This window comes from Papio anubis, chromosome 13 (assembly GCF_008728515.1).
Source record: "Papio anubis isolate 15944 chromosome 13, Panubis1.0, whole genome shotgun sequence".
Lineage (NCBI taxonomy): Eukaryota > Metazoa > Chordata > Mammalia > Primates > Cercopithecidae > Papio > Papio anubis.
Window position 1 is genome coordinate 27,872,438 of NC_044988.1, and position 25,694 is coordinate 27,898,131.

Consider the following 25,694-nt stretch of genomic DNA (forward strand, 5'->3'; position numbering starts at 1 on the left):
TTTGAGAAGGCTGCCTGCCACATTTGGTATCTGGCATCGTCCCATTTCAGCTACTGGATTTCAGATTTAGGGCAGAGCAGCTGCTGGCTTTGTCCTCTCCTACTGATCTTGTCAACCATTACCAACTCCTGGGCTGCGTTTGTTTTGTTGTCTGACTGCGAGGAGGCAGATTTGCAGATCCCGAAGTGATCGATGGATGATGAAACCAAAGTGGCATAAAAGGGAAGGTGTGTGAGAGCCAGCATGGAGATGGGGCAGGGGGCCACACCAGAGAAAGCTGGGACGAGGGCAGGCTGTGGAAATGGAGAAGAGGAGGTGTTGTCCTGAAGAAAGAGTAGGTCCATGGTGGACTGCTCAGAAGGAGAAGTTTAACTTTATTCCCAAGGGACTGCCATTTTCAAAAGACTTTGCTATAAAGACCCTTTCATAAGTTAAGGCAGAGCTTTTCAACCAGTGCTGATGATCCTCCCAGACTTTGGGGATGGGGAGTGACCTGGGCCACCGGGCACGTTGTCTTCAGCCCTTGTGCAGCCTCATCATGGCCTCCAGGTCCTCTCTGTGTGACCCAGTGTATTGTACAAATATTAACATTTCCCTGTGTGCCATGATGCAAGAAGTTTGGTAAGCACAGAGTTAAGGGGCCTTGCTGGTATGGGGGAGCCGTGCAGGAGAGACCAGGCCTTGAGACAGACTGGTGTCTCAGTGCCTGGTTTCTCCCTTGGGTGTGGTATGTGGCTGTTCCTCTTCATGCTTCCACCTCAACCGCCTTTGCGCTGCTGGGGGAGTTTTCCATCGCAGGTGTTATCCATTATTGATGAGGCATGGAGAAGGTGGTGGTGAATAATTAAGTAGGTTTCAGGTGCAGAATGAACATGAAAGGGAAGAAACAATGAAAACAAAAAAGCCAGAGAAAGAATTCTAAGTTCTTTTGTGCCAATAGGACACCGGGTAGATGCTTTCTATAACTTTCCAGAAGGCCTGGCAGTTTTCTTTGAGTCTGATTAGTGACTTTAAGTCTTAGGTGTGCTGGTCATTTCTGAGTAATAACTGAAACAGTTGCAAGCTTTTCACAGCAGCAGTGAACACTCTAAACAGCTTCACCCACCCTGTTCTGAGCAGTTCATAAATGAAAACCAGTGCAATTTTCAAGAGTGATAATGGGGGAAAGGCTGCACCATGGGCTAGGGAGAGTTAAATGATGGGGAGTATTCAGTCTGGACTCTTGGGAATCAACACCCCAAGATTTTCTCTCTTTAAATAATTAATGGAAGGAAGAAAGTGTTTTGAGAGATGCCCAGTGCTGTAAAGTAGGAAGAGATACCTCCTGCAGTGCTCACCATTTAGAAAGGACTTTCTCGAATGGTGGCTAACAGCTATGGGACTTGCATCCCACTGATTCAGATTAGAGTAGGTGCAATGCGACTGCCGACAAGAGTGGTCAGAAATGTCAGAACAATGAGGACAGAGAGGGCAGTGCCTGAGGACACCCTCTCTCTGGCCCCGTTTCCCACTTTGGCCTGCAGAGCTTGTCCACAGCACAGCAAACTGTCAACTAGCATGGGAGGATTTGCCAGCTGTGGATTGTTCACAGGCCCTTTGTGTCTCTTTTTTCTACCTTTTGGTCCTATCGTAGCACATTAGCCAATCAGGTAGGCTCACAGAGAGACCTGTCAGCATGTCTGATAAAGGGTTTGATGAGAGAGAAGGCTAAAGTCATCTATTCAGATGAACGCGTTTCATGCATCCACATCCTTCCCCATCGGCACAGATCATTGAGAAGCTAATTAGCTCTGAGGGTGTCTCTGCAGAGGTCTCCCTGTCTGCCTCCTGCCTTCAGAACCACACTGCTGCCTCTGTTTCCAAGAGCTCCTCTATCCAGCTCAGTTCTGCCTGGTTTGACTTGACCTTCCTCTGGTCTGGTCTGAACCAGCATATATAGTCTGGCACTTGAGCCCAATGTAGGATTATCTGTTGGTTTGGTTCAAACCGTACTGGCCTTGGAGGCAGCCCTTTTCTGTGTTGGTGTCGCTGGCTTGGCATACCCCTTATTCAGACTGCAGCGTGAGGCTGTCTCAGGCCCTCGGTAAAGGTGAAGAGACTTCCTGTGCCTAGAGGCACGGCCCCTAGCTGGCCTCAGTGTCCTCCAGGCTTGCACCACATGCCCAGGTGCATCCTGATGCAGGTCCTGAGAGAGCCTCTTTTCCCCTGACTCCCACCCGTTCCTTCCACATGAGCTGGATGCTTTTTCACAGGTTCTATAAACGTAGCAGAGTTTGGGGTGTGTGAAAGTTTCTGGTAGCAATTCAGAGCCGAGTGTCTTTTCTCCAGAAATAGTAGGTGCTGCTGCCAGGAGGGATAGGCCAGCCCCTTCTCAGAAACATCAGTTGCTGATGCCCAGCAGTGACGCATGACTGCCTGGACCATTCAGGCAGCGAGGGGTTAATGCGAGGGTCGGACACCCTGGGAGGTGGTCACATCTCCTGTTACCAGTTGCATGATTGACTCGGGTATCTAACAACACTGGAAACAACTCACACGGATACTGAGGTCAGGACTTAGCCTCAGCTCTCAAGTGAAGGCACTAGAGGTGGCCCAGCTGCCCAAACAGCACCCGGAAAGATGGAGAACTTTTGGATGTACCGATTTGAGTGTCACGAAGGAGAGGTAGGTGGATCCTAAGGCTTCAGAATCACATTTGCTGTTTTGCTTTTTATTTTCTTCTTCTCATCCTGTCAGGTTGTAAGTTGGTCTCTGCATTTCCCTTGATGGTAGGAGTTAGTACAGCAAGAATAGAGAGGGGGAGTGTGCATTACCCCAGACAGGAGGCAGTGGAATCAGGTTTGCCTGGGGCTTGGAAGGCCAAGATGGCAAGGACAGAGCAAACGCTGCTCGTTCACTCAGAAAGGGTGCTTGGAAAGGGGTTGTGTTCCTTGCTTTCTCCCCATCAGCATTGCGTTCTGATTCTCCACGTTCTAATAAATGAATCAGTTTGGGCAGTGTACCTCCAATTCCATGCTCTGTGTTATGTTTTGTGCTTCTGTGATGCTAATGAAAATGAATGGAGATTAGTGCCTTGCACATAGGAACTGCTTTGCTAGTCAGTGAGGTACTACGAGTATAATGTACCCTTGTACAGTGCCTGGCACACATAGTAAGCCATATGTGAATGGTCACTATGACTGTTCTTAGCAGGTAATGTGCTGTTACAGAAAATCTGCTTGTGCTCTTAGCTACATCTCTTAATAGGAATTAAAAGTGGCTTTGGTTTTTCTCTCCCACAGAGCTAAGAGCCAGTGGCCTGGGAATGAGTGTGGGAACACCATCAAGGAATGGATGGACTTAAATGTAGAAATGAATAAAAGACTCCCTCATTTTTCCAAATTGTAATGCATTTCATTTAAGTACAGTGAGGCTGTTTCAAAGGGGGAAGAGATAACCTCTGTTTATAAGTCAGTTTTATCAGATAAGAACTTGTTTCACTTTACACTGGTGTAGTTAATTGGTTATTTATTTATTTATTGCCTTTGAGAGCATGACTTCAGAAGCTTTTTGATGGTGAGAAATGCATTATTTTTGTGGCCTCTGATGATGACATCACCCTCTGTTGGAGCAGATTGCTGCTGTGCAAGGCTCTGGGCTTCGAGTGACCCAAGTCTTCAACCTATAGATTTAACATGGGTTAAACCGACTTGGGGCTGGTAACAGGAGGGCTTTGCCTGTGGGAAAAGAGAGAACAAAAATGGTTAGAATATTTTAGCTGATGGTTATCTCAAAATGTTTCATTGGTATTACTTGAATCCATTATAAATATGTATATAAAACAGTTCATTAAGCCCAGGCTATTATCATTTTAATGACATAATTATGCCCCTACAATGCCATGATAACTTTCTACTTCACCACATTAAAGAAATACAAATGTGCATTGATAATATAGTTTAAATTGAGACTGAATAGTTATGGATTTCTTAACCAGTTTCGATTTTTAGAAGCACAAACATATCTTGGGGCAAGAAAAAAAACTAATCATATATTTGGGGTTTTTAAAAACCATTCTAATGTGGAATGAGGTTAATCTAAAATAACTTGGACCAGTGAGGGAAACAACGTACATTGGTGTGAGAAAAGAGATGAAGCTGGATAAACCAGTAAGCATAAGTGCAAAGCTATTTGAGGACAGTGGACCTTGAGAAGTAATGCTGCATGTGTTCAGACCCACTCTCTGTATAAACCTGTTTTTTGCTTCCTTTTCCTCTGATACAAAATGGATGTCTATACGTGCTTCCATTTATTCAACACGTTTATTGAACTCCTGCTATATATTTTATGGGGTCTCCATATGAGGCACTTGGAGAGGAAACATGTAAGCTGATGATAAATCCTGCCTTTGTGTTGCTTATTAAAATATTGTACTTAAAATATGATTACTGTCCTGTAACATTATATTTTTATAAAATAGAAGGGAGACAGTGAGGCACCATAAGAATGGTGCAAACAAAATGCATGCAGACAGTTCTTGCAAGAGGGGGCTTTCCTTTCCCTTAAGAGAACTAAGAAAGCTGCATGAAAGAAGTACTATTTGAAATGGAGACGGACTGCTGGAGCTTCCTGTATGTGAGGAGTTCAGCCAGGAGCATAAACAAAAACGCTGAGCAGAAACACAGGTGATGTGCTGGGAACAGAAAGAAGTTCAGTTTGGATTGATGAAAGAGAATAGGAAGTAGAAGAGGGAAAAATAAATGGTAAAACAATTAAGGCCAACCCTTGGAGTGCCTTAAGTGCCAAAGTAAAGACTCTAGAATGTGTTCTATAAGCAAAATAGAATGACTAAAGATTTTTGAACTGAGGAATGACTTGTTCAGGGCTTGTTAAATCTGCATTTTAAATGAGAGTAAATAGGTGCTTAATGACAGGTGTCTGGTGAAGAAGTTCATGAGCTCTTAGTGCTGTAGTCTCATGCAGCATATGGGCCGCTTAGTCACTTAAAGAATAAAAACCAAACACCTTATTCTCAGGTTCTCTGTGTTGTTCTACATATGTGAAATTACTAAATAACTCAGTCTCAGATGGATTTGGCAAAACTGTGTAATTTTTAAAGAATTATGTTCTGCCCTCCATTACCATGAATTTCTATCACTGAGTTTCGTTGGAGGAGAGAGGCCAACAAGTGTTGGAACTCATTAAGGTTGGCTAGGGCTTGCTGGGGTATTTCACCGGGTGTCCTAATCAGCAGTGTGCCAAGGTCGTGTGTGAGCTATGCTATAAATTAACAGTAGAGGCATGCATATGCCCTGATTCTCTTTTGTAAATCAATCACTATAATAGCATCACCCTCAACTCTTACATTTGGAAATGCTGTCTTGGTCGGGGGATAGTGGACATGCCAGAAGTTGCACACAGCAGTTGTATATACCCCCCAGCCTTAGCCAGTAATGAGCTGTTCTTACCGATGGACCATTAAGAATGTTGGAGGTTATGAATTAATGTAGAATCTTGGTATGATTTTATAGAGCCTTTTTGCTTTTCAATTTTACCCGTGAATAAAATTTTAATAAGGAAGGAAACGAGATGAAGAAAACATCCTCGTGGGCGTTTGTTGTCCTTGTGAGCACTCTCCCAGAGGGCTGAAATAACTTTTCTAACTGTTCAGATCATTAAAAGACTTGAATGCTTTGCCCGTGCCCAAGCACTGAACCCACCACTGGTGTGCATTATCACCAATTAATCCTCATGGCAACCCGGGAGGTGGGTGGTAGCTGTTTCCCCATTTCTCAGGAAGTGTCAGAGAGGATGGATGACCTGCCCAGTATCAGAGCCATGAGTGGTAGCCAGAATTCAGACTCTGATCTGCCAGATGCTGGGACTTAAGCATTTAATCACCTTACTATCCTGAAACATAAGTTACCTTGTTCAGCCACAATATAAAATTAAAAACATTTCAAGGGGCTAGGTGCAGCAGTGGCTCATGCCTGTAATCCCAGCACTTTGGGAAGCTGAGACAGGTGGATCACTTGAGGTCAGGAGTTCGAGACCAGCCTGGCCAACATGGTGAAACCCCATCTCTACTAAAAATACAAAAATTGACTGGGTGTGGTGGCGGATGCCTTTAATCCCAGCTACTCGGGAGGCTGAGGCAGGAGAATGTCTTGAACCCGGGAGGTGGAGGTTGCAGTGAACTGAGATTGCACCACTGCATTCCAGCCTGGGCAACAAAGCAAGACTCCATCTCAAAAAAAATAAATAAATAAATACATTTCAGGGGAGATATTAAATGTAATTATGTATGTAACTGTGTTCCCTGGAATCGCACTATGCTTTTCAAAATGGATCCTAATATAGGAAAGCAGAAAATGGTGGCTTTGAGGACTAAACCCATTGTCTTAGGAGTTTATCGATTTTCAACCAACAGGCTTTATTCCAGAGCCTTTGGAGTCCCAAGCACTGTGATAGGAGATGATTCTGTGTCTCCTCCACTAGAAGGGTTTCTGGCCCAGCCGGTGTAGGTGACCTCCACACCCCTTGCCCATCTTGGCAGCCATCATGCCACACTTCAGCCACTGGGGCGGAGGTACTCTAAGGAATCCCTGCATGTGTGTACCTTCAAAAAGCTGCTTAACATTCATTCATTTGAAATGAGGACCAGCATTCTCAAGGTATCGGTAAGAAGTGATTCAGTTAGAACTTTACCTTGAGAGCAATACTAAAAAATATAAATATAACCTTAGTTTATCTTTTGACTATCAACCTATAGGTTATAGTTCCAACTGTACACAAATTCTTAGAACAGAGAAGTAGTACTGATTTTATATGATGTAGTATTGATCTTAGTTATAACTGTTTTCAAAGAAAAGTCACTGAATCACACAAAATAACCTTCAAATCACATGTGACTTTTGCAGCATGTTCAGAAAGGGTCATCTCAATCATAAAGAGAAACCAATTTCAGTAAAAATATTTAAGGACTGACTCTGTTTTCTTAAGGGCCTTTCTTAATTATTTGATATTCCAGTCATTCTCTTTAGAAGCACCTCTAATGTTAACATTCTTTCCATTCATCACTCCTTCACTAACCAGTGCAACCCTGCCAGTTTCTCCACTGTCAACAGCTAGTTTGAGAAAGACTCCAACTTTGCCCTCTTCAACTTTATGCAGTTCTGCTATCCCTCTATTTATTTTTGTAATATTTGCACCTCTGCACTTTGTTTGCTGCTATTTGTTTTTGTTTTGTTTTTGCCTTGTAACGACAGATGGTCCCAACAGTCAACAGAACAGTTGACAAAGATGTGGACCAGATCAATAGATGCTAGTGTTTGGGACCGTTCAGGTAGGCACTAATGTTGTGTCTTAGTCTATTTTCTTTTAGTTCTGGAGGCTGGGAAGTCCAAGGTGGAGGGGCCGCATCTGGTAAGGGTTTTCTTGCTGGTGGGGACTCCGCAGTGCAGGGCATCACATGTCAAGGGGGTTCACGTGGGATGACCAAACTGACTTTTATAATAGCTCCACTCTCACAGTAACTAACCCACTCCCTCAATAACCCATTAATCCATCAATTCTTGAATGTATCAATCCATTCTTGAGGGTACAGCTCTCATGACCCAGTCACCTCCCAAAAGTTCTACCTCTCAACACTGCTGCACTGGGGACCAAGTTTCTAACACAAGAATTCTAGGGAACACACTCAAACTTAGCACATTATAAGTAGCCGGCTCATTTGTGACTTTTTGTGACATTAAAACTTTTGTTTTCCTGCAGCTACTCAGACAGTGACCACTGTTTACAGAAGTCACCCTGTATTTGTAACCTATATGGGTTTGTCTCCCCTGAAAGACCAGGTATTTCTTAGGGGAGGCAGGGATCTGGGTTTATTTGGACACTGTCAGCATTTCACTGTTGAATGAATGGCCCACATAGAACTCACTTTTTGTGTGTCTCTTGACTAGAATTTCTCCAAAACTCTTTCAATATCCCTGAATTCCTCTCCACGTCATGGCCCTGCTCTCTGAAATCCTGCCTCAGTCCTCAGGCCTTTCTAGAATAGAATGTTGTTCACCATCTATTTGGAAGGAGGCAGAACCCTTTACCTCCAGCTTTGGGGGATTCTTATTATCATCCCATCTACTTTTCCTAATTATAAAAGTTTCTTTCTTCAGATCTCCAAGGGGTGAGAGTGGTAACTCAATCCCTCATTCCTTTAGATCTTTGGGTCAACTCAGGAAATAGTTCTGAACGCCTATATTAGGCTTCTTCAATGAGGGGAGCAGGCCAGTGACTCACAAAAAAAAAAAGAAAAGAAAAAAAAAATCCACTCCTGGGGCAGAGAGTAGGAGCTGAGCTGTGTACCTCTTGGTAACACCCTGTGCTATCCTCCATGGGGCTCCAGCCACTAGTCCCTGCCCGGCTCCACAGCCTCATTTCTTACCTGCCAGAGCTGTGCTGTTCCTCCTCCCTGCCTGTGTTTCCAGTATCTTCCCTGCTTTTCTGTCCCATACTACTCTATGAAGACCATATGGTGTTCAGGACTCAGCTGAAGCACTACCTCCCCAGGGAGCATTGCCTGATGCACACCCCTCCCCTCCTGCAGAACTGACCACTCCCTCTGTGTCCCCACTGTGCAGAAGAACATCCTGGCCACCTGCTGGGGGCCTGCCTTTCCATATCTGCCTCCTCCCATTCTCTGAAAACAGGTCTCCTTCCTCTTTGTTTCCTGGCCCAGTGTTAGGAACACAGATAGGCACTGAGATGTCTGTCGAAGGAACAAATAATAATAACTTGTGGTGGTGCTTCTCTTCCCTTCAAACAGCCTGAAAGTTCCAGGATCTATTTGTATGTCTCCCCACTACCATGAGAAGTGCTGTCTTTGCCCTGAAGAGATGTTCAGACAGAATTAAAATGAGGCCGGGGACAGTGGCTCACGCCTGTAATCCCAATACTTTGGGAGGCCAAGGCGGGTGGATCACTTGAGGTCAGGAGTTTGAGACTAGCCTGGCCAACACGATGAAACCTCATCGCTACCAAGAATACAAAAATAAGCTGGGCGTTGTGGTGTGCATCTGTAGTCCTAGCTACTTGGGAGGATAAGGCAGGAGAATCACTTGAACCCAGGAGGCAGAGGTTGCAGTGAGCTGAGATCACACCACTGCACTCCAGCCTGGGCAAAAAGAACGAAACTCTGTCTCCCCCCGCCAAAAAAAAAAAAAGAATTAAAATGAACGTTCAACTTTGCCTTGGGATACTTTTATATCCTTTACCCACCTCTAGCTCCAGTGCCAATGGACAGGATGATACATTTCTTGTCTGGGATTCAAGAACCTGGTCTTGAGGCTGAAAGCTTTGCTCTGTGGAATCCCAGAGCTGTGGTAGTAAAACTTAGATGGTAGCTGTAGAGAATCTACTAGAACATTATCTGCAGAAGATGAGTTGTTAGCTTAAGGAGACCTTGTAATTATGTAGAACAGGGAGTTGTTGGTGAGTCATCTCTGCGTACTGCATCCTAGATAGACTTCTGGGTTCAGCACTTACCTTTGTAAACTCTTGACCCTGCATTTACGTCCCACCCTCACAAGCAAATGGTCTCATTTGCTTAAAATTGGATATCCATCCAGTGGCCCAGAAGGCATGAGACTCCAGAGAGAGATATATGTGACAACAATTTTACTTTTTCTATCATATTTCATTGCCTAAATTTTGCCTGCAATGTATTCTTTGAAAGTTAACAGTATTATATAATTTCTGTTTTTTTCCTCCATTTTTAAGAGTATATCAAGGTGGAAGTTGGACGTAAAAGACAAAGGTCTTGTAAAGCAGACATTTGAGATGAGCTAAACACTAACACCGTTGTTTAGGCTTCATGGGGCCATGTCTGTTTTGAAGCTGTTTGTCCACCCTTGACATTTAGGCAATGGTGTGGTGATTTTTAGGCTTCCATTAGATGGGGTCCTCTCTCATTTGGGGACAGCTTTCTGCATCAAAAGAGTGTCCTTGGAGCCCAGGTGACAGTCATCAAAGGCAAAGACCGTTTCTCTAATTCAAAATGCAGATTGAGGCCAGCCACAGCAGCTCACACCTGTAACCCCAGTGTTTTTGGAGGCCGAGGCAGGAGGATTGCTTGAGCCCAGGAGTTCAAGACCTGCCTGGGCAACATAGCGAGAACCTGTCTCTACCAAAAAAAAAAAAAAAATGTTTTTTAGTTTAAAAAAACTGCATATTGAATGTTCTAACGCAACACTAGAGGGATGCTGTATCAGAAAAGGGCCTACCATTGGCCACTGAAAAGTGAAGAAAGCATTGGGTGTATCTGTAACATATCTGCTTCCTATGCAAGCTGGAAAACATTGTAAAGCTAGAATAAATTGAAGCCATTTATTCAGTAAACATTTGCTGAGTGCCTACTGTTTACAAAACCCAAGGCGAGGCAGTTGGAGGATGAACATGAACAAGACAAGGTCCCTACCTCCTGAAAGCTCCTGGGGGAGAAGGGGCATAACGCATAACGTGAACAGATAATTACACAGAATGGCACGTGGCTGTGGAGAAAAGGAATGTACTGTGAATAGGGTCTGCGGAAGCTTCAGCAAGATGATTGCTTTTGAGCTGAACATTGAACGTAGGAAAGAATGAGGGTGAACTTTCTAGGTGGAGGTGATTAATTGCACATGCAAACGGGAGGAAACTTGAATTAGCTCAAGCACGTGCCAAAGGCAAGAGTACCCGGGGTCTGCGGGGAAGCAGTCCCTGATGTGGTGGGTGTGGGTTCAACCAGAGCCTCTGCAAGGGCGGTGTCCACTGCAGGCTCATTTGTGCCCCCTCCCTCTATTCCATGTGGGTATTCAGCAGCAGTCACCTCACTTTTCTGTGGGGTCCGGGCTCCCTCTTCCATGCCCCTGCTCACTGTCTGTGTAACCTGTCTTCTTACATCATCCTAAGATCATCAGGTTCCCATAATGTTGTAAAGAATTTATTTTTAGAAGATTTAGAGCAATTGAGAAATAGGAAATGTGAGACTCTCTGGAGGATTGTTTTTAATGAAGGTGTGATACAGCCCTCAAACCATGCAATTAAAGAAAATCCAGCTACACCAGGTTCCCTGGGGGCCAGACCCTTAAAATCTTTGTGACAGAAAATTACTTGGGGGAAAAAATAGAATCGTGCATATCCGAAGAAGCTCTTCAGATCTGAAAAACTGGGGAAATTTAAAGGCATTAACTTCTCATGAAGACTTTACTACATTAATTTGGAGTCAGCCAGAGAGCAAAATCAGCAAATATGCACCAGCTCTCTTCGGTGCCAAATAAAAGTTGTGTGTGTTTCTTCTTGAAGGCATGCGGGGCTGCTTTATTGCAGCCAAGGGCTGTGGGGCCTGGGTTTCTTTATGCAGCTGTTACCCTGGGCCTGCCCTCTTGGCTTCCCCACAGAGTGTCTGATGTCTGCATGTGAACATTTAAGGGGGTCGTTCGTTGTCCTCACCTCCCTGCCTAGAATCAGGTGTATGGGATCACAAGAAACAAATTCAAGTCTCACAGCATTAGGCTGGGGTCATACAACTGCTTCATCTGAATTAAAATGAATTTCACCGCATTGTCTTTCTGTTCATTTGTGGCCCCCTATATTTTCCATAATTCAGACTTTTTGGAAAAGGTTTGTTTTTGTTTGTTTGTTTCACACAATGCTCACCAAGCTCCCCTTTGTCTATCAACGTGCCCCCACTGCCCCAACACCGGCACCATTTCTGTGTGAAACATTCTCCCTTTCCATGAAGATATTTTACTGATGTCTTGTGCCTCAGCTTCCCCAAGGGGGCTGGTCCTGAGAGATCAGACATGGGTTCAAGCAAGGACTAGGGTTATTTTGCTTCCTTTGCCCAGACTCACTTCCTCACGCTTCCTGAGGGAATACATCTGTGTTGGGTTTTTCTCTGTGTTTTATGCCTTTTGTCAAACATTGCCAACAGACTGTGAAGCAGCATAGCCTTCCTCTCAGAGGACCATCACTGCAGAATTCTTAAGCATCTCTGTGGCTTACCTGAAGATGCCTTTCATCTCCCAAGATTTCAGGAGCACACAACAATGTTTGGCTATAGGCCGAGGAGTGTTTTCCGGGCCTATATCAGTCCCATCCCTGTGCTTGCTTGTTTTATTTGCCCATCCATTCAGAAGATATTTATGGAGCACCTTCTGTGTACACGGACCTGGGAGCTTCCTATTCACATCTAGCGGGGCCTGCCTGCACAGGGAGCTGGGGTCCCATCAGCCCAGGCAATACCACACCCAACCAGGCCATTCTCCCTGAGCTGATTTTTCTTTCTTTTTTTTTTTTTTTTTTTTTTCATTATTATACTTTAAGTTCTAGGGTACATGTGCACAACGTGCAGGTTTGTTACATATGTATACATATGCCATGTTGGTGTGCTGCACCCATTAACTCGTCATTTACATTAGATATATCTCATAATGCTATCCCTCCCCCTTTCCCCCCACCCCACGACAGACCCTGGTGTGTGATGTTCCCCTTCCTGTGTCCAAGTGTTCTCATTGTTCAATTCCCACCTATGAGTGAGAACATGCAGTGTTTGGTTTTCTGTTCTTACGATAGTTTCCTGAGAATGATAGTTTCCAGCTGCATCCTTGTTCCTACAAAGGACATGAACTCATCCTTTTTTATGGCTGCATAGTATTCCATGGTGTATATGTGCCACATTTTCTTTATTCAGTCTGTCACTGATGGACATTTGGGTTGGTTCCAAGTCTTTGCTATTGTGAATAGTGCCGCAATAAACATACGTGTGCTTGTGTCTTTATAGCAGCATGATTTATAATCCATTAGGTATATACCCAGTAATGGGGTGGCTGGGTCAAATGGTACTTCTAGTTCTAGATCCTTGAGGAATCGCCACACTGTCTTCCACAATGGTTGAAGTAGTTTACAGTCCCACCAACAGTGTAAAAGTGTTACTGTTTCTCCATATCCTCTCCAGCACCTGTTGTTTCCTGACTTTTTAATGATTGCCATTCTAACTGGCATAAGATGGTATCTCATTGTGGTTTTAATTTGCATTTCTCTAATGGCGAGTGATGATGAGCATTTTTTCATGTGTCTGTTGGCTGCGTAAATGTCTTCTTTTGAGAAATGTCTGTTCATATCTTTTGCCCACTTTTTGATGGAGTTTTTTTTCTTGTAAATTTGTTTGAGTTCTTTGTAGGTTCTGGATATTAGCCCTTTGTCAGATGAGTCGATTGCAAACATTTTCTCCCATTCTGTAGGTTGCCTGTTCACTCTGATGGTAGTTTCTTTTGCTGTGCAGAAGCTCTTTAGTTTAATTAGATCCCATTTGTCAATTTTGGCTTTTGTTGCCATTGCTTTTGGTGTTTTAGACATGAAGTCCTTGCCCATGCCTATGTCCTGAATGGTATTGCCTAGGTTTTCTTCAAGGGGTTTTATGGTTTTAGGTCTAACATTTAAGTTTCTAATCCATCTTGAATTAATTTTTGTATAAGGTGTAAGGAGGGGATCCAGTTTCAGCTTTCTACTTATGGCTAGCCAGTTTTCCCAGCACCATTTATTTATTTATTTATTTACTTTTTATTATACTTTAAGTTCTAGGGTACATGTGCATAGCTTGCAGGTTTGTTACATATGTATACTTGTGCCATGTTGGTGCCCAGCACCATTTATTAAATAGGGAATCCTTTCCCCATTTCTTGTTTTTGTCAGGGTTATCAAAGATCAGATGGCTGTAGATGTGTGGTATTATTTATGAGGGCTCTGTTCTGTTCCACTGGTCTGTATCTCTGTTTTGGTACCAGTATCATGCTGTTTTGGTTACTGTAGCCTTGTAGTATAGTTTGAAGTCAGATAGCATGATGCCTCCAGCTTTGTTCTTTTGGCTTAGGATTGTCTTGGCAATGTAGGCATCTTTTTTGGTTCCATATGAACTTTAAAGTAGTTTTTTCCAATTCTGTGAAGAAAGTCATTGGTAGCTTAATGGGGATGGCATTGAATCTATAAATTACCTTGGGCAGTATGGCCATTTTCATGATATTGATTCTTCCTATCCATGAGCATGGAACATTCTTCCATTTGTTTGTGTCCTCTTTTATTTCATTGAGCAGTGGTTTGTAGTTCACCTTGAAGAGGTCCTTTACATCCCTTATAAGTTGGATTCCTAGGTATTTTATTCTATTTGAAGCAATTGTGAGTGGGAGTTCACTCATGATTTGGTTTTCTGTTTGTCTGTTATTGGTGTATAAGAATACTTGTGATTTTTGCACATTGATTTTGTATCCTGAGACTTTGCTAAAGTTGCTTATCAGCTTAAGGAGATTTTGGCCTGCGATGATGGGGTTTTCTAAATATACAATCATGTCATCTGCAAACAGGGACAATTTGACTTCCTCTTTTCCTAATTGAATACCCTTTCTTTCTTTCTCCTGCCTGATTGCCCTGGCCAGAACTTCCGACACTATGTTGAATAAGAGTGGTGAGAGAGGGCATCCCTGTCTTGTGCCAGTTTTCAAAGGGAATTTTTCCAGTTTTTGCCCATTCAGTATGATATTGGCTATGGGTTTGTCATAAATAGCTCTTATTATTTTGAGATACGTTCCATCAATACTGAATTTATTGAGAGGTTTTAGCATGAAGGGTTGTTGAATTTTGTCAAAGGCCTTTTCTGCATCAATTGAGATAATCATGTGGTTTTTGTTTTTGGTTCTGTTTATATGCTGGATTATGTTTATAAGCCTTATTTTCTGATATACTGTTTGACAAAGGATTTTTGAACTGTTCTAAGAGCGTCCAAGGTAGTGTTCAGATGCTAAAATGCTGAAATTTCTCTGAATTTTCAATAGCCTGTAGACTAAATCCGAAATATTTGAAATCTGAATTGACTAGGAAAATACAGGTGGTATGGTTTCTAGTCGTCAAAATCAGGCCCAGCTGCCTCTTTAAAAATGTGTGTTTTAATTTTTACTTTTCATTTGGATCATTGGGGGCAGGCGATTTTATAAGACATTTGATACCCTAAACATTTGGCTTCATCAGTAAGAAAAAAATGTTTTAAACATATTTGTGTGATATCCTTAGCTCAATTCATTTAGGACTTTTGATATTCCACCTTTTCTGTATTTTCTTTCAATATTTGGCCTAAGGGAAATAACAGCCCAGAGCTATGAAATCTCCTTTGAAAGCATGGCAGGACTTGAAGAAAAAAGCTTGAAAACCACAAGTGTTTTATGTACAGTTGGCAGCTCCTTTCTAAGAGGTTTTCTCCCCATGCAGTGTCTGTTCGGTTGTGTTCTGCTTGCTTCTCTCTCCCGGCCCCTTTCCCCCGGCCAAGTGTCTGCCAAGTCTCTCAAGTTCTTACCGTGTTTCCTCTTGCTGTGTTCTAGTCTCCGTCTCCTGGCAGCTCCTCACCCTTGGGTGCAGAGTCATCAGGCACACCTCTTCACCCCAGTGACCCCGCAGAAGCCTCCACAAATAAAGAGGTAGGGTGCTGTTTTGTTACCAAGGCCATCGGGCCACTTTGCTTTACTGTAATACTGCTCTGTGCTTCCTACTACAGCATTCTACAGCGCTCCTGACCCACATTACCCTGGTGAAAACAATCCTGATTTCTCCTCTCCAGTGTGCAGTTCACCTGTTAAAGCCATGTCATCCAGTTTGATAGCCACTGGCTGCAGGTGTCTAATGAATGAATAAAATGAAAAGTTTATTTCCTCAAGCACAGTAGCCACATTTCAAGTGCTCAGTAGCCACCTGTGATGGCTGTCAGTGGTGGATACTGTATTGGAGAGGGTGGATTACAGAGCATTTGCATCATTGCAGGAAGTGCTGTTGAACAGCACTTGACCTTGGATACCAAAAACTCCACGTACAGCATCTTTCCTCCTGGCATTACATGTCAGGACTTGCAGTTGCTGTGTGCTTTGGGAAATACGTTAGTTTCTTAAACACTCATTTATTTCAGGCCCAAATGCGATATCTTTCATAAGAATAGAGTGGCCATATGTTCCCAGTTTACCTAGGGCATGGTTCCAGTCCACGCCTGTTGTCCAGGCAGCCCGTCTTATGAGCACGCCCTTCTCTCTTGCTGGTGCGGTGCTGTCTGTGAGAACTTTCCACGATGCTGGAAATGTTCCACTTATGCTCTGTCCACTGTGCTAGTCATTAGCCTCATGTGCCTGTCAAACCCTGGAAATGTGGCCAGTGTAACTGAGGAACTGAAGTTTTCATTTTATCCCATTTTAATTAACTTAAATAGCCACGTGTGGCTGCAGACTGCCAGACAGTGCAGCTCTAAAGTATCCCTTTTGGACAACAAATTCTGTGGTCTCCTTGCTTATGTGGAACATTTCAGTGAGAACATGCTGCTTTTTCCCACTGAGGTGCCTGGAGCTGAGAAAGGGCAGCCCCAGAGGGGAGACACTGCCTTCTCCTGTACCCAAGGTCCTTTTACACCGAGTGAACTGCCACCCACACCTGCTAATGAGCCAACATCAAGTAAATGTTGGTCTGCGCCATAATCTGTGTGTGGGCTCAGCTCACTCTAAATATAGCTGCTCCCTCATCAACAGTGAGGAGATGTGTTAAAGAGGTAAACCACATGATGAACGATGGTTTCCTTTTCCCTCATTTTGCTGATAATTTTATGTTAAATGCAATGAAAAAAACAATCTCTGTTTTAAACTGAGTGGCAGATCACTTTTTTTTTTTTTTTTTTTTTTTTTTTTTTTGAGACGGAGTCTGGCTCTGTCGTCCAGGCTGGAGTGCAGTGGCCGGATCTCAGCTCACTGCAAGCTCCGCCTCCCGGATTTACGCCATTCTCCTGCCTCAGCCTCCCGAGTAGCTGGGACTACAGGCGCCCGCCACCTTGCCCGGCTAGTTTTTGTATTTTTTTTTAGTAGAGACGGGGTTTCACCGTGTTAGCCAGGATGGTCTCGATCTCCTGACCTCGTGATTCGCCCGTCTCGGCCTCCCAAAGTGCTGGGATTACAGGCTTGAGCCACCGCGCCCGGCCAGATCACTTTTAAAGGAAGTCTTAGTTAAAATTTACCCTTGAGGTACCCTTGAATACACATATATTTGCCATTAAATATGCAAAGGAAAAGTATTTTTATTAATCTGTTCATATTAAACCAAACAATCAAAGATAGACCTTCTCTGTAATGACCAACATTAGAATTTAGACTAGAAATATACTTAGGCCTCCTCTGGTCTTGAACCTCAGACCCTTGGCCATTTGAAGCAGGAGTGACAGGGGCACAGTTTCTGCTGTTCCCACTGTTCCACAGTTCGCTTCATTCTTACATCACATGGTTGGGTGAGAACGCATAGTAAGAAGAAAAAAAAGGACAGGTGCCATGGTGGTAACAGTAATGAGCATTATCATTTCTTGAGCATTGACAATGTTCCAGGAACTGGGCTGAGAAAAATCACAGATAATGTCTCATTTAATTCTTAAAATAATTCTGTGAGGTAGGTATCATTGTCCTCATTTGCTGGTTGAAGAAGCTAAGAGGTTGAGTAACTTACCTGAGATTGTAGAGCTCACAAGTGGTCAGCCAGGATTCAAATCCAGAGCTCATGGGAACCCACGCTCTTAACTGCCAAGATCTGCCACTCCCAGAGTAGAAAGTGTTCACAGGCCACAGACTACATGGACAAGGTAGCTTGTCTGTCATTGTTCCGGTTGCCCAATTGTGCCTCCAAGTTCTGCCCATGAGTCGATTTGTGTGACCCCCAAATACAAATCCCAAAGATCTTAGCCTTTAACTTTTTAAATGCAGCTTTATTTATTCTTGAAAGTTAAGGATCAGCAGATGTTCATCTCAGTCCAAGTGTGAAATAAAGGGCTAACCAGACATCTAAATATTCAGCATTTGATTATGCTTCAGATATAATAAGGCAAATTTGTTAGTTTCTCAGTCCCTCAAGACTTTGCTCATGTTTCTATGTATCTTTAGAAATGATGATGAAAATCCTATTTGTGTGCAATAGTTAGAGATTCTTCCATTTCACAAAACTCTTTAAAAAAAAAAAAAAACATCTTACCACCCCAGAGACTAAGAAAGCTAGTCGTGAGCTCATGAGTAGAGAATAAGTGAATGTACCAAATGCTTTCTGTTGTAGCTCTTAATAAAATGGCTCTTAATTTTAGAACTATAGACTAAAGTAATTCTTTTGTAGCTTCTGCTACAATCTGGACACTGTCTTTGAGATTAGCATTCAGAAAAGTATTCAAATAGAGCAAGAAAATGTGAAGTGACTTCTTAGATGTACCTGGAGGCTAAGCAATTTTGATTAAACAAACTCTCTTTACCCCAGGTTCTAGTTACTTGGGACAAGGGTAGGGAAATGGTTGGGAAATAGTAACTTAAAAGTTTTTGGCCCCTATGAAGATGCTAGCTTCCATCTGCATAACATGAAGTTATGAGGGTTTTTTTTTTTTCTTTAAACCAATCTGAATTAGATTTGGCTGCTGGCCCTCAACTGGGCCTATCTTCTCACTTAGGTAAGTGGAAAATACAATTAATGTAAAGCACTGCTGAAACTGGAGTTCTCTTTCCCCCGTCCACATATCCTGGCTTTTATTTGGTGTGCATTTTCTCATAAACGCATTACTAGCCAGTAACTTTTCATTCCTGGTGCACTAGGAACCCACCTACTTTGGTGTGCAGAGCCATTTCATCTCAGTGAGCACACATGCAGCAGGTTTACTGAAAAGCTGCCCTGTACAATATATTATTGTGTGATTAGTGTTGAATTGTCATTATCCCGAATTGACCTGGAGTCTTATAACTAGGTTTCTTCAACTGCCCCAATTTTTCACAAAACAATTAAAACTACTATTTTTAGACTGTTGTCCAAGTATTAACTAAGTTATCATCCCTTTGCCATTCCCATCCTCCAAGGAAAGAGCACTGTGTTAAGTGCTAGGTTAGGGAGTTGCTCCCAATGACATCCCAACACTCACCCAGGGCGCTTTCCTCATCCAACCTGCCAGGCACCCCAGAGTCTACCATCTATGCAGGTCAGCCTATCCAACAGCTATTCAGTGCCAGATATCTTTCCTCTTAAAGTCATGCATTTAAATAATCACCTAAGACTGGGTAGGTTCTCAGCAATGAAATTCTTGGCCATGCAAATCTTACCTTCTACGCATTTTAGGGACTTGTCTTTAACAATAGCTCTCCACTCTCCTGTGATGCTTGTATCACCCTGGTCCAGACACACCAGCTACAAATTCTACTGGTAGAAGCAGGGGTGAATTTCTTTCTCTTATCTCAGTCAGTGTTACATCTAGGACATCTGCTTCTGAAAGGAACGTATGGTGAGTTTTGCTCCTCTGAGAGCAGGCAGTTAAGCTGCCATCTAGTCAGGCTCTAAAAGGTGTCTAGCTCATCATCTCTGCTTCCAACAGTGCTGTGAGAACACTGACCTTTGCTCTGAGGTGCAGAAGAAATTCCAGGGTTTACTGGAATTTACTCCATTATTGTGTTCTTATTCAGAAAACACACAATAATGATTTATATAATGGAGTTTTTCAACTAAAATAAATCAGTAGGAGATGGAAGAAAGAGATTTTAAAAACCTCTAGCACACATTTTTAGCACAGTGAGAGATCACTGTGGCAAAGAGTAAAATAAATTTCTCTAAGAGAATTCTTAATTTCAACGTATAGTCATAACGTTGGTGCTTTCACTAATCAGTTTTTCACATGGAAATGCAGATCCTTAAGACTACAAATTGTGCCCTTTTTATTGTTGTTGTTAGAGATTTTTGTCTGTGGGATTGTTTTTTAGTTGGCAAATACCTCTCTGATTGTGAAATGTAAGATTTCTAGGTTATCTAAAATATGAATGGACTATTCTGGGTTTTAGGTAACCTTTACTAATAAATGCATGTTTATCTGCACTTTACTTTCTCTAACTAAAAATGATCAGTAACTGGTAACTGCCACTGATGATATGTTTATTTTTCATGTTGCATGGATGATTGTGTTAACGCATATTTCATTATACTTTGCTCTTTTTGAAACCTCTTTGTCTTAATTACAGTCAAGAAAAAGCTTGGCTTCATTCCCAACCTACGTTGAAGGTAAGAGCTGAAAAGCAAATATTGAGCACTGAGTCATTCATGAATCTTTTAGTATTGGGGCATATGAAGCACTGAGATATAAGACAATAGAAGGGAAGAAAGGCCATAAAGTCACTTATTCACAATGTTAACAGTCTTAGAATCTTAGACTCAGAAGGGTGATAGCTGGGAGCCTCTCAAAAATCCTACTCACGTCTTTGCCTATTATGTGGATGAGGACTCTGAAATTTGAGTCGAAGCTGTGGGCTTTACCCAGTGTCATGCAGCTTAGCAGTGGTCACATTGGATCAAAAACCCAAGTCTCCTTATTCTGTCCCTGTGCACCCCGTACATTCGATAAGAAAAATTCAAGTGGGAATGAACATTAAGGCAGAAATTTTGGTCTTTTTTAATAAGAAAAACCTTCCCAGCAATTTTCATCTATTATGTGGATGAGCTAGTAATAGTAACGGTTACCGCATGCTTACTCTGCCAGGTTCTGTTCTAAGCACCTCCCATGTAATAACTAATTGAATCCTCACATCAATCCTGTGAAATGAGTTTTGTTATTATCCCCATGTTATAATGAGACAACTGAGGCATCAAGATTATAACTTGCCCAAGATCCCACAGTTGGCACTGTAGAGCCAGGCTATGAATTGGCAGGCTGGCACCATAATTCTCTCTGGAAACCAGTGTCTTTGTGGGGCTGCCACACCTGGTTGTGCAGGTTACTCACTGCACAAGGGCACCTACTCAGAGGCCAAGTGGGGCCAAAGTTCAGCCAAGCTCTGCACTCCAGCTGGAGATTGTACCATCCAAATGGGGCACCAAATCAGGCACCATTTCTCATTCACAAAGAGGCACTCAACTCTCTGGCTAGAGATGGTGCTGAGGGTCTACCTGGGTGCATCACCACTTCCTTGAAGGAGGCTTTTCTGGAGGCCAGAGAATGCCCAGACAGCTCTCTGAGGGTGTGTCTGGCCTTTGGATCCTGTGCGTGAACAGTCATTGTGTTCCACTGCCTGGGAAAGGGTTACCAGGGCTCATAAACCTTCATGAACCCTTGGGCTCAAAGCCCAGGACAAGCTCACCGTTTTGGTTTAGTTACTCAGGTTTCTCTCTTCAGTCATCTGTGAATTATTTGCATCAGTTTTGTGAGGCTCTGAAATTCTGTGAGAGCACTCTGGGCAGTTTTCTGAAGTTTGAAAGCTGCCTTCTTCATATTCGTCCCCCTGGCCTAGAGATTTTTCAGGCTCAGCGTTAGCCTGAGTGTGAGGATGTCACGTGTGCGGTCTCTCATCCACAGAGCAACCCGAAGGCAGCACTAAAGGGAAACCACGTTCTGAAAGGCCAAAAGAAAACTTGCAATTCTCTGACACAGGATCATTAAGGGTTTAATTTTTTTTAACTTTGTAAGAATATACTAGCACTGAGCCCAAAGTGAATTTATGAAATTGGGGCTTTTATTTTTCTGGGTGTGATGCGGTGACTGTGACATTCAATTATATTCAATTTCCTGAAAGGATAAATGGCAATAAGATCATATCTCAAAATGTGTTTAGGTCTGATATTTGTGTGTCTTGGCTGCTTGGCATTTCTATAGTCATTTAAATATAATTTGGATTGCTTTTAAACGTTTCCCCATACCCACACTTACTGTAGTCAAAAAGGGACCTTGTCAGTGAATAGCGCCCGTAGCGCCAAATCAGAGAAGAATGTGTGATGTTACAAGTCCCATAGAGAAGGTAGTTAGTTTTTGTTTTTCTTTTAACGTTGATTTTTAAAAAATAGATGGAAGACTTTTAAAGTTCATTTCCCAGATGAGATCTTTCTTCTCCATATCTGGTTGGCAATAATGATTATGTTTCAATAACACTGAAATGCATCACCAGGAACTTATCATGGAAGAACTGACAATCTTTTACTTTATATAAAGTGTAATGTGGATTCAGACCTGTTCATATATTATTTTATATGCTTCCCTGCCATACAACTGAACCTGTATATCATATATAGCCCGAATCCGTCTCACATCTATAAAAGATTCGGAGCAGGCCCCTGTGGCTGTTGAGCAGAGTGTGAATTACTGGTAAGTAGTGGAGGCAGATTTGTCTGTGTACCAGTCACAGTGTTAGCCTCGAAGTCTTGCTTGTAAAAATGGAGAATAAGACAAATAACAGGCTTCCTTATTTAATTACTACATAGATGCTTTGTGAAAGCCCTTCCTAAAACACTTCTAATTTCTTTGTTTCAAGCACCACCTTAGTTTTAGATAAATGAGTAGATTATTTTACATCTGTACTCTGATAAGTAGTTCAGCACAGGAAGCAGCTGTGTAAACTCAAGATGAGCTTGATGTTTAAGGGTAAAAATAAAAAGCATTTCAGATTAGCCTTCCAAGAGGAAAAAGCAAATTGTTTCCATTACAAGTTATCTAATTTAAGACCCTGAGGTTTTAACAGTGAGTTAAAATGTATATTTTAGTCTCCCCAGATGTACCACTCAAGGCAAATAAAATACATAGGGCCAGGCGTGGTGGTTCATGCCTATAATCTCAGCACTTTGGGAGGCTGAGGTGGGCAAATTGCTTGAGCCCAGCAGTCCAAGACCAGCCTGGGCAACATGGCAAAACCCCATCTCTACAAAAACTACAAAAATTAGTCAAGCATGGTAGTGCCTGTAGTTTCAACCACTTGGGAGGCTGAGGTGGGAGTATCCCTTGAACCTGGGAGGCAAAGGTTGCAGTGAGCCAAGATCACACCGCTGTACTCCAGCCTGAGTGAGAGAGTGAGACCCTGTCTCAAAAAAAAAAGAAAAGAAAATATATATGTTCAATTGCAGATTAAAATGCCTTTTTAAGTGGACTGTTATACAGTTATATATTAATCACAGACGTTTTAATTTCGAGTTAGGGTTTACAATTAGAATTACAATTCTAATTGTGGTTAGAATCAGGTGCCCCCAATTAAAATATTTAAAACAGGTTTGACTTAAAAGGCTGGTAAATTAGAACAGAAAATTTGATTTTCCTTGGAATCTGTCTGTGTGTAGGCACAGGCCAAGAACATTATACCCTGTAAGTGAACAAGATTGACAGCATGGGACCGTGGCTTTGAGGTCATGTTATCTGTCTTGCACAATTGAGGTCAGAAGCCATTACAGGAATCCAGACATTCTGAAACAGATATCCTATTTTTCTGATCTATAAATTTGTTTCTTCCATTATGGACTAAATGGGGGAGGAGATATGAATGGGAGGCAAGTAATAGGAATTGCTGTAAAAAGCTTTTCTAAAAAGACAGCCATCTAGTTACTTAACCATTTATCCAGCAAACATGTAGTTGATACCACCTGGGTGACAGTAAGACACAAGAGAATCAGAGGTGAATATGACATGGTCTTTGTCCCTTAAGAGCTCAGTCTAACAGGAGAAACAGTATGCTTTATTGCTGAATTTTATGTTCCATATTTAAGTAAATATTTGCATCACTTTCCATAGTAAATGGTTTTAGAGAAGCAAATTATTCTAGAAACTGTGCCTTCTATTTGAAAATGAGGTGTGGGTGCAGATAGACACAGAGAGATGCCTTAGACCAGCAGGTTTGCTCTGCCTCACCTGTGCCAATGGTGAGGCATGGAAGAGGGGTGACGTGCCATTGACGGGGTTGGCAGGCCCCGCCCCAGGATGGCTTCCCTCACTGTGGCTCTGTGTGTTACAGTTCCAGGACCCTGCGACCCCGAAGACTTGATCGATGGAATCATTTTTGCTGCCAATTACCTTGGCTCCACCCAGCTGCTCTCAGACAAAACTCCTTCCAAAAACGTGCGCATGATGCAGGCCCAGGAAGCCGTAAGCAGGATCAAGGTGAGGACATCTGGGTGCTCCAGCAGGGATGGTGGGCAGGTGTGGGCACTTGAGCAGTCTACAGCACTGGCCACGGCTCCACATCTAGTTTAGAGGAGAATGGTTTGAGATGACATCAGACAGGCAGTGCTTATGCACGGGCCTGTTAACAAAAATTTCCAAAGTCTGCTGGGGTCTTTATGTACAAACATGATCTATTTAGGTTGTTATAAATGGCCAGTCTTGAGAAGAAGTACTTATGATCACAACCTTTGAAAAGTTGATGTAATGAGGAAGGATGCCATTTTGAGTATTATGTCTCAAGTGCACGACATGTACCACTGGATTTCCACTGACAGCTGGAGGTCAGTGGCAAACATTCATGTTACAGAGTTGGTTCAAACTAGGTGGCATTGCTTTTGAACCAGTCCATCCTGTTCAAGCTAGATTGAACTGGCTTGCTTCAAGGACAGTGAACCCTTTGATCAAATCTAACCTGGCTAGTCTAAGGTCAGTGCAAGGCTAATCCAGTTTAAACTAGTTTGAGCCAGTCATAACATGTTTGAATCTGTTTAATCAAGACATAAAAGGAACGAGCCTGTTTGATCCAGGAGGAACCACTCTCATCTGGTTTAAGTCATTCACAACTAGTTTGAACCATCCAGAACCAGTTTATTCCCATGAATAAATGCAGAAATGCAGAGCTCTAGAATCTCCACCACGATACCAAAACTACCTAGAATAATGGGCAAACCAGGAGTCCAGGAACACTTAAGGTACATTCATGTCATCCACTTGCCATTGTGCCACCAGTACCTGGAACCACTGGGCAGCCTCCCCGAGCCTTGAGGCCATTGTCACCTAGAGCCCTAGGGACAGCATCATGGTAGAAGTTCAGGACCAGGTATTTCCAGCAAGTTGGAATAGGTTAGACCTTGCAAGAGTCTGTTTTATCCAGTTTCAACTGGTCCAGATGGATTCTTTCCTCAAGGAGCCACTCCGTATTTCATACCTTCTCTCTCATACACTTCCGGGTTGCATCCTGGTGTTTGTGTGGTAATGTGGAAGGAGAAAGAGGGACAGGTAGACCGCAGTAACTGAGACTCCTTAATCTCGCAATCAAAGAAAACATTATTCCTTGAGCACTTAGGCATGCAGGGCTGTGCAGGGTCTTGGCAGGGAGGAAAAACAGCAGCTGATAAAGTGAGATCCTTGTCCTCAAGCTCAGCCAGAGTGCCGCCAGAGTGCAGGCGAAGCCTGCAGATGTGAACACCTCTGACCGCTGCCTTCTGCCTGAGAGGTAGAAAGGAACAGTAAGTGACCAACAATTCCAGGAGGTGCTTGCAGAGGAGAGGCAGTTGGCTTGGGCCTCATGCCCAGGCTGATTCTTATGATAGTCACGTGTCCAGACTCCGCCATGTGGTAAATTATAAGCAGCTCATAGCATCACCGACACCGTAATTATGATGCCCCTGAACCCTCAGCTGTCCAGTTATCCTGCAGTTCCCAGGATGCTGTGTGAATAGCCCCATGTCCCTCTCATGGCTTCCTCCTCAGGCTGCTCACTGCCGCTCCTGCTGCTGGGGCCTCTGTGTGTCACCCACTGATCTGACCACCTCTCTGCACTTGGAGGAAATGCTTCTCCCCCAAGCTCAGATCTGGCCGTTCCCTTAACTCCTCCTAGGACAGTAAGCCTATGCTGCAACTTTTGACATGTCTACTGATGTTTTTATAAACCAGGGAGGAGTGATTTGCAACTGCCTCAAGAGTGGCTGTTGTC

At 43.0% G+C, this 25,694-nt stretch overlaps 1 protein-coding gene across 3 annotated transcripts in view; it reads left to right on the forward strand.

Annotated features, from left to right (window-relative positions):
• Positions 1–25,694, forward strand: part of APBA1 (amyloid beta precursor protein binding family A member 1) — a 225,626-nt gene that overhangs the window by 167,458 nt on the left and 32,474 nt on the right. For all 3 annotated transcript variants that reach the window (XM_021927537.2, XM_021927539.2, XM_021927538.2), the window contains exons 3-5: positions 15,381–15,476; positions 20,049–20,088; positions 23,790–23,935. In XM_021927537.2, coding sequence (XP_021783229.2) covers positions 15,381–15,476; positions 20,049–20,088; positions 23,790–23,935 — 282 coding nt within the window. The remainder of the gene's footprint in view (positions 1–15,380; positions 15,477–20,048; positions 20,089–23,789; positions 23,936–25,694) is intronic.